This window comes from Watersipora subatra, chromosome 1, assembly GCF_963576615.1.
Source record: "Watersipora subatra chromosome 1, tzWatSuba1.1, whole genome shotgun sequence".
Classification (NCBI taxonomy): Eukaryota; Metazoa; Bryozoa; class Gymnolaemata; order Cheilostomatida; family Watersiporidae; genus Watersipora; species Watersipora subatra.
The window spans coordinates 57,503,313-57,520,479 of record NC_088708.1 but is presented as its reverse complement, the minus strand read 5'-3'; the positions used below and the strand labels follow the sequence as shown (position 1 = coordinate 57,520,479).

The 17,167-nt window shown below is 36.3% G+C and overlaps 1 protein-coding gene across 1 annotated transcript in view; it reads left to right on the top strand.

Moving 5' to 3' along the window:
- The window catches only part of LOC137394676 (heterogeneous nuclear ribonucleoprotein K-like), a 32,339-nt gene extending 15,550 nt beyond the window's left edge, over nt 1-16,789 (top strand). The window contains exons 6-12 of the mRNA XM_068081437.1: nt 865-937; nt 5,677-5,793; nt 12,176-12,262; nt 13,692-13,861; nt 15,150-15,516; nt 15,663-15,832; nt 16,377-16,789. Of these exons, the coding sequence (XP_067937538.1) occupies nt 865-937; nt 5,677-5,793; nt 12,176-12,262; nt 13,692-13,861; nt 15,150-15,516; nt 15,663-15,832; nt 16,377-16,419 (1,027 nt within the window). The 3' untranslated portion in view covers nt 16,420-16,789. The remainder of the gene's footprint in view (nt 1-864; nt 938-5,676; nt 5,794-12,175; nt 12,263-13,691; nt 13,862-15,149; nt 15,517-15,662; nt 15,833-16,376) is intronic.
- The last annotated feature ends 378 nt before the right edge of the window (nt 16,790-17,167 follow it).

Below are 17,167 nucleotides of genomic sequence, written 5' to 3'. Positions count from 1 at the left end.
CATCGCTCGGGGACGTCTTGAGCAATACCTCCTAAATAAATAAAATTTATTCCGTCAAACTTTGACATTATTCCATGACAAGTCACATCCCTTGTTTAAAACCTCTCAATTAGTTGCTATAGTGATGATTACCTACTATGCCAATTTTGAGGGTATATTCTGCAACCATGCCAGTGACTCCAGCCAAGGCGCTGTATGGTGTTATACAGCTCAGATAATGTGATATGATCACTAGTAATGATGTTTCCCGCTGCCTTAATGAGTTGTGTTACACAGTTCAGCTCTTATTGGTTAGTAGACATTCCTAATGCTCCTTTGCCAAAGGCAGATGTTTATTCACTTCTTGGTCTACTTTCATTGAAACCCTTCTAGGTGGCACATCAATCAGGTGAGAATGTGGCTGTTTATCAGGAACACGTCCCATTACAACAATTTACTGTTCTTTAGCTTGAATAACTTAATCCGTTTCACATTGAAATATTCTGGGAGTTGTATTATTTATAAATGCAGGTTTGTAATGCAGTGTTCAACCATACCTAGGATGAGCTTGCTGCTTCACTATCTCTGTATTTAGATACAGTGAGTGAGTCTAAATGTCATGTTCCATTTAGTTATAGACAGACTGTAGTTTTAGCTGATGAGCATCCTTAGTGTACTAGTGTGCTTTACTACTGGTGTTTCAAGTCATTTGATTGAGAAACATTGATTGTTTTTGCTGTTTATGGCACACGATTATGACTTATTTGGCTCTGATATATCTCTACGCTATTATATGTCTATGGTATTGGTATTCAGTGTTTTAGATATCAGGCTGTTTTATGTCAAAATTGAGCTATTGTTTATATGATAATTATCTTCTTTTAGCATTTTGAGTATACAAGCACCTCTTGGCACTGTGTTGGAATGTCTCAGAGAAGCAATACCTTGCTTTGAAGATGTAAGTTCTCAATCATTAGAGTTATTGTACATACATGTATAGCCATAGCATTTCTCTCAATTTCAGAGTGTGCTTGAAACTTGCTTCTTTGATTAGGTATTTGTGAAGCCAGGACTCTTGCAGCTCTTCTCATTCTCTCTTACCTAATTTCTAATTCTTTCTATTACAATATTCACCTGAAGTGTTTGTGATCTTTCTATGTTCCGTGTGGTGTGATAATAATAATATGAGTGGTTTAAAAGAATATCTACAACTTTTGATTCATAATCCTATTAAAAAACTGTTGCATCGTCTATAATGTGATCATTGCTAGCAGTTGACTGTTAAATAAAAAAGTACAGTAGGTGCTCTTACAACGTAAATAATCCATTCCTGGAGCGTTTACATTATAGGGAATTTACGTTATACAAACAGTAAATTACATGTAAATTGCCTGATCTGTTCTAAAATCTTTTCAAACTCACGAAGCAGAAACTTCACATAATTTTTTTACGTTATCTTGGATTTACATTATAGGAGGTATTCGTTATAGGAGCGTCCACTGTAATGGCTTTTTGGCCACAATATTTGTAGTGAGGAATTTCCGCGGTAAGCGATCTTCTGAACATGGTTAAATGTTTCTGTTTATAACACTTGACTGATATATCAAGTTACCTTAAAAGTTTGTTGCAGAGAAAAATCATGTTGACAGGAATTTACACATTGCAGAATCGTTTTAACAAAAATGCCAGGGTTATATAGTATTATAGAAAATGTGGAGTTGTCCATTCTTGTTCTAATTTTATTTTTCATTTTGTATAGAATAGCTTGCCTCCTCTTTTAAGTTTTGAATTATATTTGTGTTTACTTTCTGTTTATCCATATTCTCATAAGCCTGTGAGCTTTTCTCTACCTATAAATGTGTATTGATGAATAACTGGACCCTTCAAGTGATTGGTCAGTTAGAGATGGGCAATAACATAGGTGTAGATGTTTCTCCTTTATTCTGCAGTCACCAACGATAACCGTATTGAATTTACTGCAGAATTTTACTAATGGCGGCATCGCAATGAAGCCGTGACAATTCCTGTTCAACTTCTTTTTGGTTATTCACGAGTTGCACTTATGTGATTCATAGATGAACATGACTATGGTCACATTAGTAGATTTGTGTGTCAAAACATTTCAATACAATCGCAGGCAGGGAAACAAATACAGGGATACAGATATTAAATCATGGGAACCAACTTTACTTTTATACACCCAAGAAAATAGAATCAAATAGCATGTTTGCCGGAACAGCCTGCTAGAAATAGGCATTTGTATCAGCCTTGATTCGTTGGAGTGTTAAATACGTGCTGAATCATAGCTAGTGAAATCATGTCGTTCACCTCACGATTTTGTTTACGATTTCTCCATGTTCTCATTTTTTGATGGCTTTTGTAATTTTTGTAGAAAGTTTTAATTGCAAAACCAGAAAAAGCCCACACAAATATACTGTTCTATTTTGGTCCGTTTAATTTTAAGATTTTTTGAAAAGTACAAATTATTTTGGTTTTGTGCCGCTGATGATATGATTAATATGAAAACTAGCCATAAGCTCTTTTTGGTGTTAAAATGTACATAAACTTTGTGTAATAGATAAAAATAGAATCATTAATAACTTTTTTTGCAAATACACATTTGTAGCAAATGTTTACAAATGTTTAGCAAAAGCGTTACTTGATAATTCATTAGTTTGGCATGCTGATGATTCTTTAAAGCACATAAATTACATAATTTTTTTATTATATATTTCAATACATCAGAGTCTTGGCTTTCGAATGAGCCTATATTCAATACACAAAGAATAATAGAACTATGAAAAACGGGGTGTCAAAAGTACGTCCTTCTAAAAAAAAACACTTGGGTCAGCTACTCAAAATGTGGCGTCATAATTCTCATTTAGCCTTAGGTCGTCGATCCCTTTCTCTGCCATTCAGGCTGCGTTTTTCTGTGACAATCGGTGCTGTTAAACCCGGAGAGCGCTAATAATAAACTAAGATTCTAGATAATCAACAATGCCCGTGATCGTGCTAACGCCTGACCAATACAAACACATGTTCTGGGTTAATTAATTATGCTTCAATAAATGTACTGCCGTTGATAAAGGTAATGTACCCTAGGGCACTTATGTATTCGCCCCATCTAACTTTCGCGTTTTCGCGGAGTCATCCTCTTGCGAAAATTTCATGAGCAAAACTAAACTATCTTAACGAACAAGCGCAAACACGGAATTAAATAGCTCTGTTCATTGAGACTGTAGAATGGAATTTTATAACGACATTTATTTTAACGATTTTAACGACCACTATAGCATCGTTAAAATATAAACCAACAAAATAATTTGACTGTCAAAATTTATTACGTTATTATTTTGCAATTAATTATGATGATTTTCCCATTAAGATTGATTTATAATGATTGGAATTTGATGTCAATACACACGCATTAGTAGCGTTATCGTTTGTTGGGGACATCAATCAATGTAGTGAGCACCGCGTGTTGAAAGAAAATAAGACACACTGACACTCACAGTACTACACAAGCAGCATGGCTCTGGAAAGGTTTGGATTTACCACTGACACCTTTTCAACAACTTGTAATGGTTCAGAAGATGAGGCAATAGAGAAAGAGTTAGCTCTGATAAATAACAATAATAAAAAAGGAAGAGAAGAAGTTATAATAACTACACACTGTGTTAGTATCTGAAGCTGTAGTATTACTAGCCGCTGTATCATGCATGTATTTTTATACAACTTGTAATTACTTTAATAAAGATGTTCAGCAATTATTAGCAGCAGTTGAGTGTTTGGGAAAACGTTAAAATTAATACCTATACACAACACCGTTGATCGTTAAAATTAAAATACGTTAAAACAAAAACAAGCTAAATTGTGACAAAAACGTTAAAATTTTCAGCGTAATTAAATTCCATTCTACAGTAGTCCAAAAAACAAATGGTAGCAAGCGATCACATTGCATTATCGATCTCGGCCATACAATTCTACCTGCGGTTCACAATTACAAACTAGTCCCGAAATTAAAATTTTTCTTACCGGTGAATCGAACCTGAGGAGTATAATTATGTTTGTTCTACTGCATTTATTTTCACATCATTATATTTCCGCACTCATCAGAGTTGCGAAATTAAGTTGCAGCGAAATTTTACTCTGTATGCTATTCACGAAACTAAATACTAGCGAAATATAAGTGTCCTAGGGTAATCACATCGATTAAATTATGACCTGCGGTTGCGTGGCCCTAAGACTAAATGTCAATCGCACTTTCGCGAGATCACGCAATGCTTGAAACTAATTGGTCTCAGTCGTCCCCCTCAACATCGCATTAAAAATAAAGAGCTAGTGCATAATATCATCGGGAAAATATAGTATGGTTCTTAGAGTCTGAGGTACTTATCATAGAAATAATATGTACATGGAGAACTAATGACACTGATTCCTTTGTCATCTTCATTTGTTCTCTGGAGTTGTCCTACCTTCGCCTGCCACTAGCGTCATTATCGTCACTTTCGCAGTTGATAAATAAGCCGTAAGAGCACACAACAACGAATATGAGAATTGCGACGTCACAATTTTCGAGACTGCCAGTAAACTTTTTTGCGGTAGAGCTCTGGGGAAATCCTATAAACACCAACCGATGTCTGTCTCACCATGGCAAACAATAGTTCATTCGAAAGCCAAGACTCTGACGTATTGAAATATGCAATAACAACTTATGTAATTTATGTGCTTTAATGAGCTATGGTGTGTTCAAATTTTATGCTTAATCAGCTCACAGATGTTATGGCAACAGCTCGTGTCACTCCATGAAATTACCATCAATATGCCTAATGTTGGGATTATGTCCTCTTGTGTTCATGTTGTTAAGAGTTGTGGGTACCTAAAAATATTCAGCTGTCTAGCATACCATTCTCAGTTTGCCCAAGTGGCCTGTAAACCAAAGTATTACCGTTCTATACTTATATTTTTTGTATGTTTGGGCATATTTTTGGTGCATATTCTTGTCATGAAGAAGTTGAATCACTAGCTAACAAAATTAGGCTAAATATTTAAATATTACTGGAAAACGTCATTGTATTTTCAACTTGGCAGTCAACATGAAGTTATGTACTTTTAATTACTGCTCTTTTCTCATCATCATGGTTGAAGTGAATTTTCCAAAATTCATAATCTGCAATGTTAGAACATGTGCTAAGTAACTAAATTTTCATTCATTTTTTTGTTACACTGTGCTAACACTTATTTATCCTATACTGGTTCATATCACTAGCGCAAAACATAGCTTACATGGTACTAATTAGTGGCTCTGAAATTTAAGTCCATTATGTATTATCGCAGCAAACACCAAAAGTTAGGAGAGAAGTTACATACGATACATTAAGCATCTGTCGGACTTCATTCAGGAGAGATGCCAAGAGCTGTGTGGACTACTGTCATATAATTGTGACTGTCTGTCTTTGACTGGTCTTAGCAATAAAAGTGTATATATATCAGTAGAAAATTTAGCTGCTAGCTATGGAATTTTTTAGTATTAACGCGATATCTTTTTTGTAGAATTGATTGGATTATAACAGCAGTTTAATATGATCATGTTGAAACGAAAGGTTGTACATGCATCACTGTTATATTTGCGATTGTCTTGGCTGAAGTAAACTTAGATAGACATTCATAGTTTTTGTTATCTATTTCCTTTTTTAGTACCAGCAGTTTAATCCAACAGATGACTTTGACTGTGACCTACACCTACTTGTACATCAAAGCCAAGCGGGCTGCGTGATTGGTCGAGGGGGTGCTAAGATCAAAGAGCTACGTGAGGTATGTCTGGTGGGGTAATATTAAATGTAATGTTGATTGGCATTTTTAAATATAATCTATCTTTATTTATTGGCATTTCCTCCCAATAGAGAGGCATAATGTTTTTGCAGATTTTCTTTTGATCTGGTAAACAAAGACTGACCACTTGGTGGTTTCATCTGAATTGTTAATATAACTAATACAGTCAAACCTCTGCATATAGAGTTGGTTCATTCTAGTAACTGGTCATATGTCAGCGATGTCACATGTTGGTGCGCGTATACTTAGAAGAACATGTAGTATTTTGTTAAACTTGCTCTCGAGCTTGAAAAAAGAGATGCTTCATCTAATTTCTAGTAACATTAAAACAAATGTTTTATTTAAACTATTAAAAAACTGAATTTTAAAAATTAAAAATAATTAAGAATTATTAACAAAATTAAGGTAATTTACCTGGGAGAAATGACTGTGTCGACCTGACATTGCGCAGGTTTGGTGGTAGAAAGAGGAATATGCAGCGTAACTTAATCCAACACACACTAGATGCAGTGTAAATTACTTTAATTTATATATATTTTATTATTTTGCGTTTTATTTTCATTTCCACTAACTCTTTTACATTTACGAACCATACTAGCATTTTGAAAAAATTTTGGATTTTGTATGTTGAAGCAAATATCTGCTCAAGTTGTACATTATATATCACAAAATTCCTATGTAGAGCTGACCATATGGGGTAATTTACTGCCTTGTGATTGTCTCTGAACATGACCCATGTTCAGAGACATTTGTCAAGCTAAATACTAAATATGACATAAAAAACTCTGTGATAGTTTCTGCAAGTGTATGACTGTAATAATATGATGCTTTGTAGATTTATCAACACTTGATGAATATATGGTGCTGCATATCATTACAATTGTCATTTTATGAGCAGTCTGACAAATGAAAACATGACATTACTTTTGTCACTGTTGTTCCTCAGTAATTGTGTTGTTCACCTCAAATATTTATTTCTATTGTAATGAGCATAAAAATGCGCTGCTGGTACCGAAAACCGCTCTTTACATATTTTAGTTAAATCTTTAGGGACTTGGCAAAAAATATTTATGGTTATTATGCTGGAATATTTTGTTCATAATACAGTGGAACCTCAGTTCTCGAACACAATCCGTACCAGAAGGTTGGTCGAAAACCGAGTTGTTCGAGATCCGAAACAGGTTTTCCCATTGGAATTAATATATGTAAGTTTTAATCTGTTCCAAGTCGATTTCACAACTTCTGTAAAGTATTTGTTAACATTTTACACCATAAACTGTACTGTATACTGCATACTATAAATAAAAATGGGTAAATATAGATTGTGTTCAACATTAATAAAAGATTTTCTGTCTATGATGATGAAAAAAGAAAACAAAAAGTAAACATTTCGTATGCTTTGCTCTTAAAACATCAAAAACGTTGAAGGTTACGATACAATACAAAAAATTGCAGAAATTGATAATGAAACAGCAAAAAATGCAACATATCAGTTACATCAAAAATCGTGTGAACAAAAAAAAATAGATACAGCAATGGCACGTTTACTTCACATCTTCAAAGAAGAATCCTCCAAAACAATTTAGGGTAACTCGACTGGAGGAGTTGTGTCCCTAGAAAATCTCTTCAGTAGAGGCGATGTCCTCTCAGATGGCTCTTTTTTGTAAAGACTTAATGACGCGAAACTTCTCCTTTTTTTTAGAACCTTCCGAAAGTGGCTCATAACAACGTCGTTAAACGTATAATCATGCTGTTTCCGGCGCTGTTCTGAACTTTTAGTTCAAATGCGCATGTTCCGGTTTGGTCGAGAACCAAATTTATAGTCGAGATCCGCGACGAACAAATCTCAAATTTTTGATCGAAAACCGAGTCGGTCGAGAACTGAGGTTCCGCTGTGTGCGCATTTCACCTCTGAAATTTCATTCTGCTGTTATGGTTCGATCTCATTTTTGAACATAATTGATGTCAAAGTCTTGAGCCAAATCCATGTGAATTTGCCTCCATTCACAGCTAGCTGCTTCAGCATTTACACACAAAGTCTTTAGAGAAATTGAGTAACAGTTCTCAATAGTTCCTCAGCCTAATGATGTGCCTTTAAGCTTGAATAGTTAAATAGAACCATAAGTTAATGACTTCTCCGACAGTTGCCAGTTATAGACCCTAACCTATGTAAAGCCAAACCTTAACATATGAAATTAATCCATGGTGATATTTGTCTTGTGTATTGAAATCGTCGTATGTTGAGCGAATATTCTTATAAGCATAGGCTGTACTTTGTTTTGATTCGTTTTAGAATCTGAACAACTATAAACACTGAGTAATTACACACAGCATTAAAATAAATCCATATATATGTATATATAAATCTGTGTTGGTCTGTCATTCATGTGTCCAGTTATGACGACAAAGTTATCGAAACGAAAAATCGATTCCACACTGGAATTAACCTTAGAACCTCCAGTTCTGCCCACAGGCAAGCTAACCGCTAAGCCAAATGTCCTATTTGCAATACAATGGATTAATTGTGCGCATAGTTATTACACATGTCAGTCTTTAATGTTGATTGGTTAAAATACAGACGCTTCACACTTCAGCTAGTGCGCTTGAGCTAATTTACTAGAAGAAAAATTTTACTAACAGAAAAATATGTGCCCAGGCTTCCTCAAAATGCTATAAATATATGTATATATCGCTTAAACTTATAGCACACACAGAAATAAACAAACACCTTCATTCCAATGTTAGATGGTAAATATATGTTGATGTTCTGCGCAAAAACCTTTTTATTACCCATGCAACACCGGGCATTTATCTAGTATATTATATAAAACTATAAAGCACTGAATGTGAAAGTGTAAATTATATGTAAAAGCTAAATCAATAAAATGATGAGCAGAAACAATTTGTTTTTATTCTTAGATTAACCTTAGATTACTATATGCTTAAAAGTGTAGGGTTGGTGATGAAGATAAAAATTATTTTTACATTCTCTTTTACCCGCTGTTTTACTTTTACTGACAAGATATATCGTATTGTTTAATAAAATTTGGTCATCTTCTGTTGAAAGTTTTTTCATGTGGCAACAAATAATATTAACACAAATTTTATGTTAAATGTCAAAAAGTTTTGTATGTGGAGTTGAAGTTTATTGTATTATGAGCCTTCACAAAGCCGACGCTGTCATTTGTATCCCCAGTATAACAGTAAAGAGATCTGTGTGTATATAAGCCTGATTTTGGGTTGTCTACACACGAGGTGGTTAGATTCCAATGACTTATCACTCGTAGCTGTCGGAGAAACGCGATCGTTGGCCTGAAATGTTTATATATAGTAGTACCTTGGTAGTCTGTGCGCCGTTGGAGATTGTCAGGTGTCCCATGGAAAATGATCAATAAATGGTCTTTTTTAAAAGTTGATATACATGCACCTTATTTTTGGTCGCTTTTTTTACTATAAAGCACAGAGAATAACAATTTGCTCAATCGCAATTATTCTGAAATGCTGGAAAGCAGTTGATTAGTGCAGGCTTCGAAGTGTTGGGAGACTAAGCTGAGTGTCATGAGTTCGAGTCCCACACTGAGCGATCTGTTGTCCTAACATCTCACCCTGGCTTCGGACAAACAGACAGACCGAACAGACAGACCACTGATAGATTTGTTTGTGGGTCGTGGATAAAGTAATTGCAGTGTTAGTCACAATGCTTAATGTGGCATGTCGAGGATAACTCCAGGTGTATGAATGAATGTAAGAATAGATGGATGTTTATCCGGTGTCCCATTACACCACAGCTATTTCTTTGATATTTTGTCACACGTACTCCTCACAAAAGAGAACATGAGTCATGCCCAGCTGTATACTTCTTGTTAATTCGCACCTTGGCTAAGAATCCGCAAGCTTGGAAAACTGGTTGTACAATGTAATTGAATCGCATTTTGATGCGCCATGTGCACACGTCTTAGGGACATGTATGGAATCCAAAAGTACTCTAAAGTAAAATAAAATGTGAAACATTTATATATTCAAATTTCGAAGTTTTTTGCCGTCTGTTTAGATGTCTGCCTGTCCAGTTATAGTTATTAAAATCTTGGAAGAAAAAGCTCACTGCGTGCTGGATTTGAACTCACGGAGATCAAAACTGCAAGTTTTAAACTATGCATTTAACCGCTGAGCTTTACAGTCCTTAGCATTCATTCATAATCAAATAGTTTTTCACGGTAATTGTAATAAAACAGACTATATTTAGCCATCACTTGCTAATGATTTTACATTTAAACACATCTACAGTTTTATTTTTCCTCCCACTTTATTTCAACAAAACCCTTCTTTCATGATATGAAATTTAAAAGCTACAGTTGTTAAAAAAAGTTTTAAAACCTTTCCAGTCGTTTTATTTTTCCTTTTAATTTATTTGAACTGCCCAACAAACACTTTACTCATGATATAAAGTTTAAAAGTTAGAACGGTAAATGCTGTATATGTTAAATAAAAATAAATTTTCTGTTCAAAGACTTTTTTATTACCTGGGCAACGCCAAGCATTCATGTAGTCTATTGATAAATGAGGTACTCGATAAGCATTTATTTATTCCTATGCTTATTCATAGGCTTGGAAGCGATCCTCGACTTGGCACTTTCGTTGATATTCTATGACACAGTAATTACCCGATAACCAGCAAACAAATACTATAGAAAACATTTTTAGCATGCACTGACACGTTTGTTACTAGATGGTGTTTAGTTATTATCGCCTAAAAATCTTACAGTACTTCTAAGGGTCTCAGGTCATGGCTTGTAATGAATCATAGCCACAAATTGGTTTATCCACTGTCAACTCATCCTATCCTATGTGTGCCACAACCAAGGCCATAATTACAGTAGTACTCTTACAATTGTGAAGGTTACTACCCAATTGGAATTCAAACACTACATGTTTACCCCATACTCATATACTTTATCAGAATGTAAATATAGGCTTGCCTGGACCCCAGTGCTGACTAGAATCTTATAGATTGGCTGCATTGCTGAGGCTACTACCATTCTAGTCTGCCTTGTTCTCATTGGAGATGACTTACATTATCAGTATCGGAATCTACTCGTAGGTCTGTCCGCTTGTTCTGAGTCACGCGGATGTCTAAGCTGATGAACAAAAGAGGCCATTGAATCTACTTTATTATAGCTTTCCTGATCATTTTAATTTCAAGTCAATAGCTAAATTGCCTTTTCACCTCTTTACTGACCTGCCTTACAGTTGACACAAAGCCATAACTACGCTGATCATCACTACATTAGTTGTGCTAATGGTCAAAGGTGTGAAGATGAACTGGCTGACAAGACTTAGAATATAAAACACAAACACAGTTTAGTTATATTTCAGTACAAACACTACTTTGAGTGAAGTGATGGGAGAATACATTTGTTAAATACCGTCAACATTTTTCTGCTTGTGTGTATTCTTCAATAACAGGTGTGTTCATTTTTCATTTTGCGACTTATCCCATCAACTATAAGTTATAACGTTGGTTTGTTATCATTCTAATAATTGAGTAGCTAGATTTATGAAAAAAATCACTCGTAATGTATTCAGTATGAAGCGGAGTCATGCTGAATGCATGTTGAATAATCATTGTATGCTGTTGAATAGGCTGTATGCTCTAGCTGTATGATAGCTATGGCCACATTGAAGATATTATGATGAATTCAATGTGGCCATTGAATCCATTGAAGATATGATGTCACAACAATGCACTGCCGCTTCATCTCTTCACGTAGCCACCGGCAACTTTAGAATTTCTGGTGTTAGATGGCGGTGTCTGTCAGCATGCTATGTGAACGAGAAATCACTGGTGGCCTCTTTTTCATATTGACCAACTTGCTGAAGCCATATTTGGTGATTAGAGAGGGAACCGCGCCGAAATAACCAACAGTGCTTGCATTTGTTTTTAGTATTAAAAAGCTGACATCAGAATAGTTGTTTTTATGCTACCAGGACTGAAAGCACTGGTTTACTGTTGATGCAGGAGGACGTAAAAATAACAAAGCATCTGGTTGGAATAGATCACAGTGTAAAATGTCTGTACCCACAATTTGCAATGTTTAAGTTGATAATAACTATATCATGACTTTGTAATTCACCATATGAGATTTAAATGACTCTGCTAAGGACTTGTTTGCTGGCACCCAATTCAGCACTCCTATATGTATATAACAGCGTTAGATTTGTTCAACTACTGCCATATTTTGTCTCTTCCAGGAATTATTCCATTTTGTACATATTGGTGATCATCGCTGATAAGTAGGCCTGTTGGACAGATGAGCATTAAAGGTTTAGTCGGTTAGTTATATTTACTTTTGTTTATCACTTGTAGTGTACTGGTAGTAATATCAAGGTGTACACAGACTGCTGCCCCCGGTCTACTGATAGGATAGTACAGGTGACTGGAAATGTATCCAAGGTAGGTTTGTATATACATTCTGTGCATTAATTCTCATACCACTCGTGGCTACTCTCGTGATATTCTAAATTGATGACAGAGTCGTCATTGTTGTTATAGAAAGTGCGACAGATTTGGAACAGTCTGTGTACGCATGGATTATAAAATATATAAATATACGGTAAAACAACTGCACTTGTCACCACACGCCATATCCAAACATAGGTTGTGTTAAAAAGCTGGTTTCTATTTCGGTCAGCCATCCATCGCTTAAAGTCAGATAAAGCAAGAGGTAAAACTTAAAAGTTTGCCAGTTCTCGCGAACAACAAAAGCGCGAGCGACTATGCTCTATTGGCTATGTACTGATTGAAAGATTGTTGTACTTGCAATTTTTATCATTGCAATTGGATTCATAGCGCTGACTCAGGAGTTTTGCAAAAAGACTTGTTAAAACAGTAAAATAATTTTGGCATAGACCGACTACAATTGTGATATGTTTATATTTTTTTTAATAAATCTTATAGAAAAACTCTCAGAAATTAAAGCCTTCCAGTATTTTATTGCAGAAAGAAAGCAAAACCTAATTTTCAACATTAGTTCGCTAGCCATTAGTTCGCTAGGGCAATCATATTGGTTATTGACACAATATGTATTGTTCTCCCAGGTTGTCTGGCGCATATTAAACATTGCTTCAAAGCTTGTGCCTTTATCCTTATCACAAGGTCATTAGGATCAGGGGGAAGGTTTGTGTGTGTGGAAACAATGTAAGAAGTTCCAATGTTTCAAATTTTTTTCTTGTTTTAGTCGGTTGTTAAAACATTAGCAATGGCAGAAGAGAAATTTTTGTGGTTGTTTATGTTGGAAGAAATCAGCTTTAAGAAGACATTTTTCTTTTGAAATAATAAGTTGCTGTGAATGTTTAATTACAACCGCTTGCTGTTGAAAATGACCTCAAACTTTTAGCATCAGTAATGTACAAGTTATTTACATTGGTCATGAAATTAACCGTAGCAATTATTGACATGTTTTCAATACCCATGATGAAATTGTCAAAATTTGCTATGAAGATTAATGATGTTTGCCCGCAACCATTTTTGTAAAATGTGTAGTGATGTTGTTAGCCCTGTGGACCAATTCGGTGAATGGACCATTTGGTCGCTTGTTGGTACCCTAAATCAACTATTTCATAGAAGCTGTGCTTGTTGTCTATTTCATAGACAACTTGCTTGTAAACTGACTTGCTCTCAACTAAATATTGAGTTGTATCAATGGCCTCGTAATCAGGTCTGGCATTGCTCGGAAGGTTAATTCACGTTTTTCTTGTAAACATATGTACCGCTTGCATGTTGTACCGACTTACCTGGTATCATACATAGCGAGGTACATCTCATCAGTTTAACAGCCAGGTTTCTGTTATATACAGCGTTTTTATCACTTATCATTCGCCAGGTTATCACAGCAGTCGGGGAGATCTACGATCTTCTTCAGACCGCCCCTCCCAAAGGCCCAGTGAACAACTATGACCCTAATTATGCTGATGAGTTCAATAGCTCCAACTATGGTGGCTTCACCATGGCTTCTGGTGGCAGAGGAGGTAGAGGTGGAGGCTTTAGCAACAGGTCTGTTTTTCTTTAGTCTTCATAGGGTCTTTTATTGGTTACTCATGGTAATCTCAACTTTTTATAGCTTCTTGACTTTTTCTCTCGAAACTTTTCTTGTGTGTTTACGATGATCCAGAACCCGCTTTGTAAGTCTTTGCATTTCCAAAAGAGCGAATGTTGATACTTATTCACCTATGAATTATTCCCAACCATTAGTTTATATACATGTAGCTAATCTTTCTTTGTCTTCACCCGTTGCAGATCTTTTTTAAACACTTACTATCACAACTCGGCTAGTGCGAGGGCAAGTTGAATTAAGTCTATATTGACAGAGAGGGCGGATGGGCACCGAAATTAACAATTACTAGCAGACCATATTATTCAATCGAAGTTATAAGTCTGAATTTACATTCCAACAACCATTGTTTACACAGCAAATACAATATCTTGTGTCAATTTTTGGCGGTAACCAGCAGGTTTGTCAATAGCATTTGCAACCTGTGTTGTTCTCAGTGGCATCTTGCATCTCATTTTCTGTAACCCAGTGAACCGACAGATGGTGTATTCATCTCGCAGAATCAATAATGGCGTGTGTGGCAGAGCGCCTTGAAACAATGACGCTTGTTCGTCGTTATAGACAGTTACGGTCTTGCAAAGTTCATTGTTGTATGAGAAGTATTGTTATTTATATATTCGTTTGGGTTGAGAAGGGCCAGCAGTTTTACGGATCGGCTGGCTCTAATGAATAGAATCAAGCTTGTCTCTTACCCTTATGTTTGTATACATGATAATGAGATAGAAGGAGAATAAGGCGTGGGATTTGAACAAAGAACTTGGTATTGTCTACATATCGATATTCTGCCACTTTCATGTTCTATAATTGCAATAAAGTTATTTGATTCCTACACTGTTTGTTGCGACTCTGAGCTGCAAGCGTCTCGGAGCCCTGACAGTAGTCGCTTCTCATATATGTCCTTTTATTTTTAATCACCGCGAGATAAAAATGCTAGCTTCTCGGCGAGTAAAATCAGGTATAGTACCAAGACTAGGCTTTCTGTGATTGGTTGATGTATGCAGTAACGCTGCGTTGAGTGTGCTCTTGGGACGAACTTTGATATTGATTCTCTGCATTAATGCTTTCGTTTAAAGCAAAATTCTTTACTGAGCTAGTCAGCATTCTAGTAGCGTCTAACACAGATGACCAGCTTGCGCAATGCATCACTTGCCAGTAAGCTATTACATTGCTCTGCGTTGGACTTTTTGCGTTTCTCAACCGTTATAGTGATCTGATCTGGTTTGTTTTTAGGGGAGGTAGTAGTGGTGGCAGTCGTGGTGGAAGAGGAGGTGGCGGCGGAGGTCGTGGAAGCAGCGGTGGAGGTATGAGAGGTGGACGCGGTGGTGGATTTGGTGGTCGAGACTTTGACAGAGGTTTCGATAGACAGTCCAGAGGCGGTGATCGTGGTGGCGGATTCAATAATGACCGAGACAGTAACTTTGGAGGAGGTAGAAGAGACGGTGGGTTTGGAGGTGGAAGAGATTCTAGCTTTGGTGGCGACCGAGATGGCTCAAGAGGTGGTGGAGGTTTTGGAGATGGTGGAGGCTTTGGTGGGAGAGGAGGAGGTGGCCTTTCCGGAGGAAACCAATCGAAGACTCAAGTCAGCATTCCCAAAGACGTATGTATTTTATATGCTCAAATGTGTTTGTTTTTCTGTTAGCATTTGTTTATTGAACCACCCAAAATGCATAGAGCATAAATAATTGTTACTTCTTGAAAGAATTTGACTACTCTGAACTAACTGCAATTTAATCTCTTGTTTAGCTTGCAGGAGCCATAATCGGAAAAGGTGGAAACAGAATAAAACAGATTCGTCAGCAATCAAGTGCTCAGATACAAATAGATGAGGCAGTGGCTGGCTCTAATGACAGAATCATCACAATCACAGGCACGCAGGAGCAAATTCAGAATGCGCAATACTTACTACAGCTAAGGTTTGTGCTCGCTCTGGCTTGTCTTGCATGCTGCCCAATCTAGCTGATTTAGTCACCAACTTTGATGATTGTTATTCTTGTTGGCTTACAGATTCTATTACTGCGAGTGTCCTGTCTGTTTACACTGCTCATGCTACAGCTAAATAACTACTGCTGACTACCACAGGCCACCGTGTTGACTCTGGTCGGATGTCTACTTGCTCGACTTCTTGGAAGACTAGTGATTTTGTTGTTCTCTCTGCTCGGTAACACAAAATCCCTATCTTCTCCGAAGTCACTGCTTTACTCCTACGCTAACCTGTCTCTTATTCTCGCTAACTCTGGCTGTCTCTGCTACGCTAATACAGAGTTTAACCTATTAATATTTGTGGGTGCTGATCGTTTCTATGGATCTATTCTCCTTGTTTTCATTGGGGCCATGAGAGCCTTTAGCAGCGACCTCTGTAAAGTTGTTTTCGATGTAGTTTTTCAGTTGGCATGTATGACTGGAGCTAATAAGATTGTTGTTGAATAACCGTTAAACATAAGTCATTATCTTTTGCAGTGTGAAGCAACACCAAAGTGGGGGAAGCAGTGGAGGATACTGAATCAACAGCATGAAAAACTACAGTTTTCTGGCGAGATATGCACATATGATGGCGTTGCGCCGCGCAGTAACAAAGACTCATTTATCTCAACCCATCGTTTGATTTGTTACTGTTTTATATAAATGTACATAGTATTATGCTATTTTGATCCATGCCATACACTTCTGATGCATCATTTACTGATGTCACAATTAAAATAAAGTTCTAACTAAATTATAAGTTTAAAGTCAAGTTTTGTTATAAAGTTTCTTTGTTTTAGCCGCCCTATTAATTATGGATGTAATTTATTATGAGAATGTCTCCAGAGTATTGATCAGAGGCTACAAGCTATGCTATTGATTGCTTTGTATATACACCTGATGTCATTGTATTGATCGAGAGTTAGCGTTGTTTGATTAGCTTACTTTCATCAGCCATAGAACAGTCCCAGGTGAGGCTACACCAGCTATGCGACTTGCATTTATAACTCGATGTTGCATTGTTGTTATCTTAGGCTTTAATCCATACTTGGACCTCTTCAGAGACTGCATAAAAAGTATCATTGCTTGCATTTAGTACTTAAATCAATAATGACAACAAGCAATTTATTTCAATTCGACGCTTATGTGGTTTGTTTAGTGTTATTGGGATGAGTGCTTAGCAGCTAATTGTCTATCACCCATTAAGCCCGAGTGTCACCAGTACTTGTCAAAAAATATGCTAGACAAAAACCCCAAGGTTGATACTCTGAAAGTAACACCCACCTGGC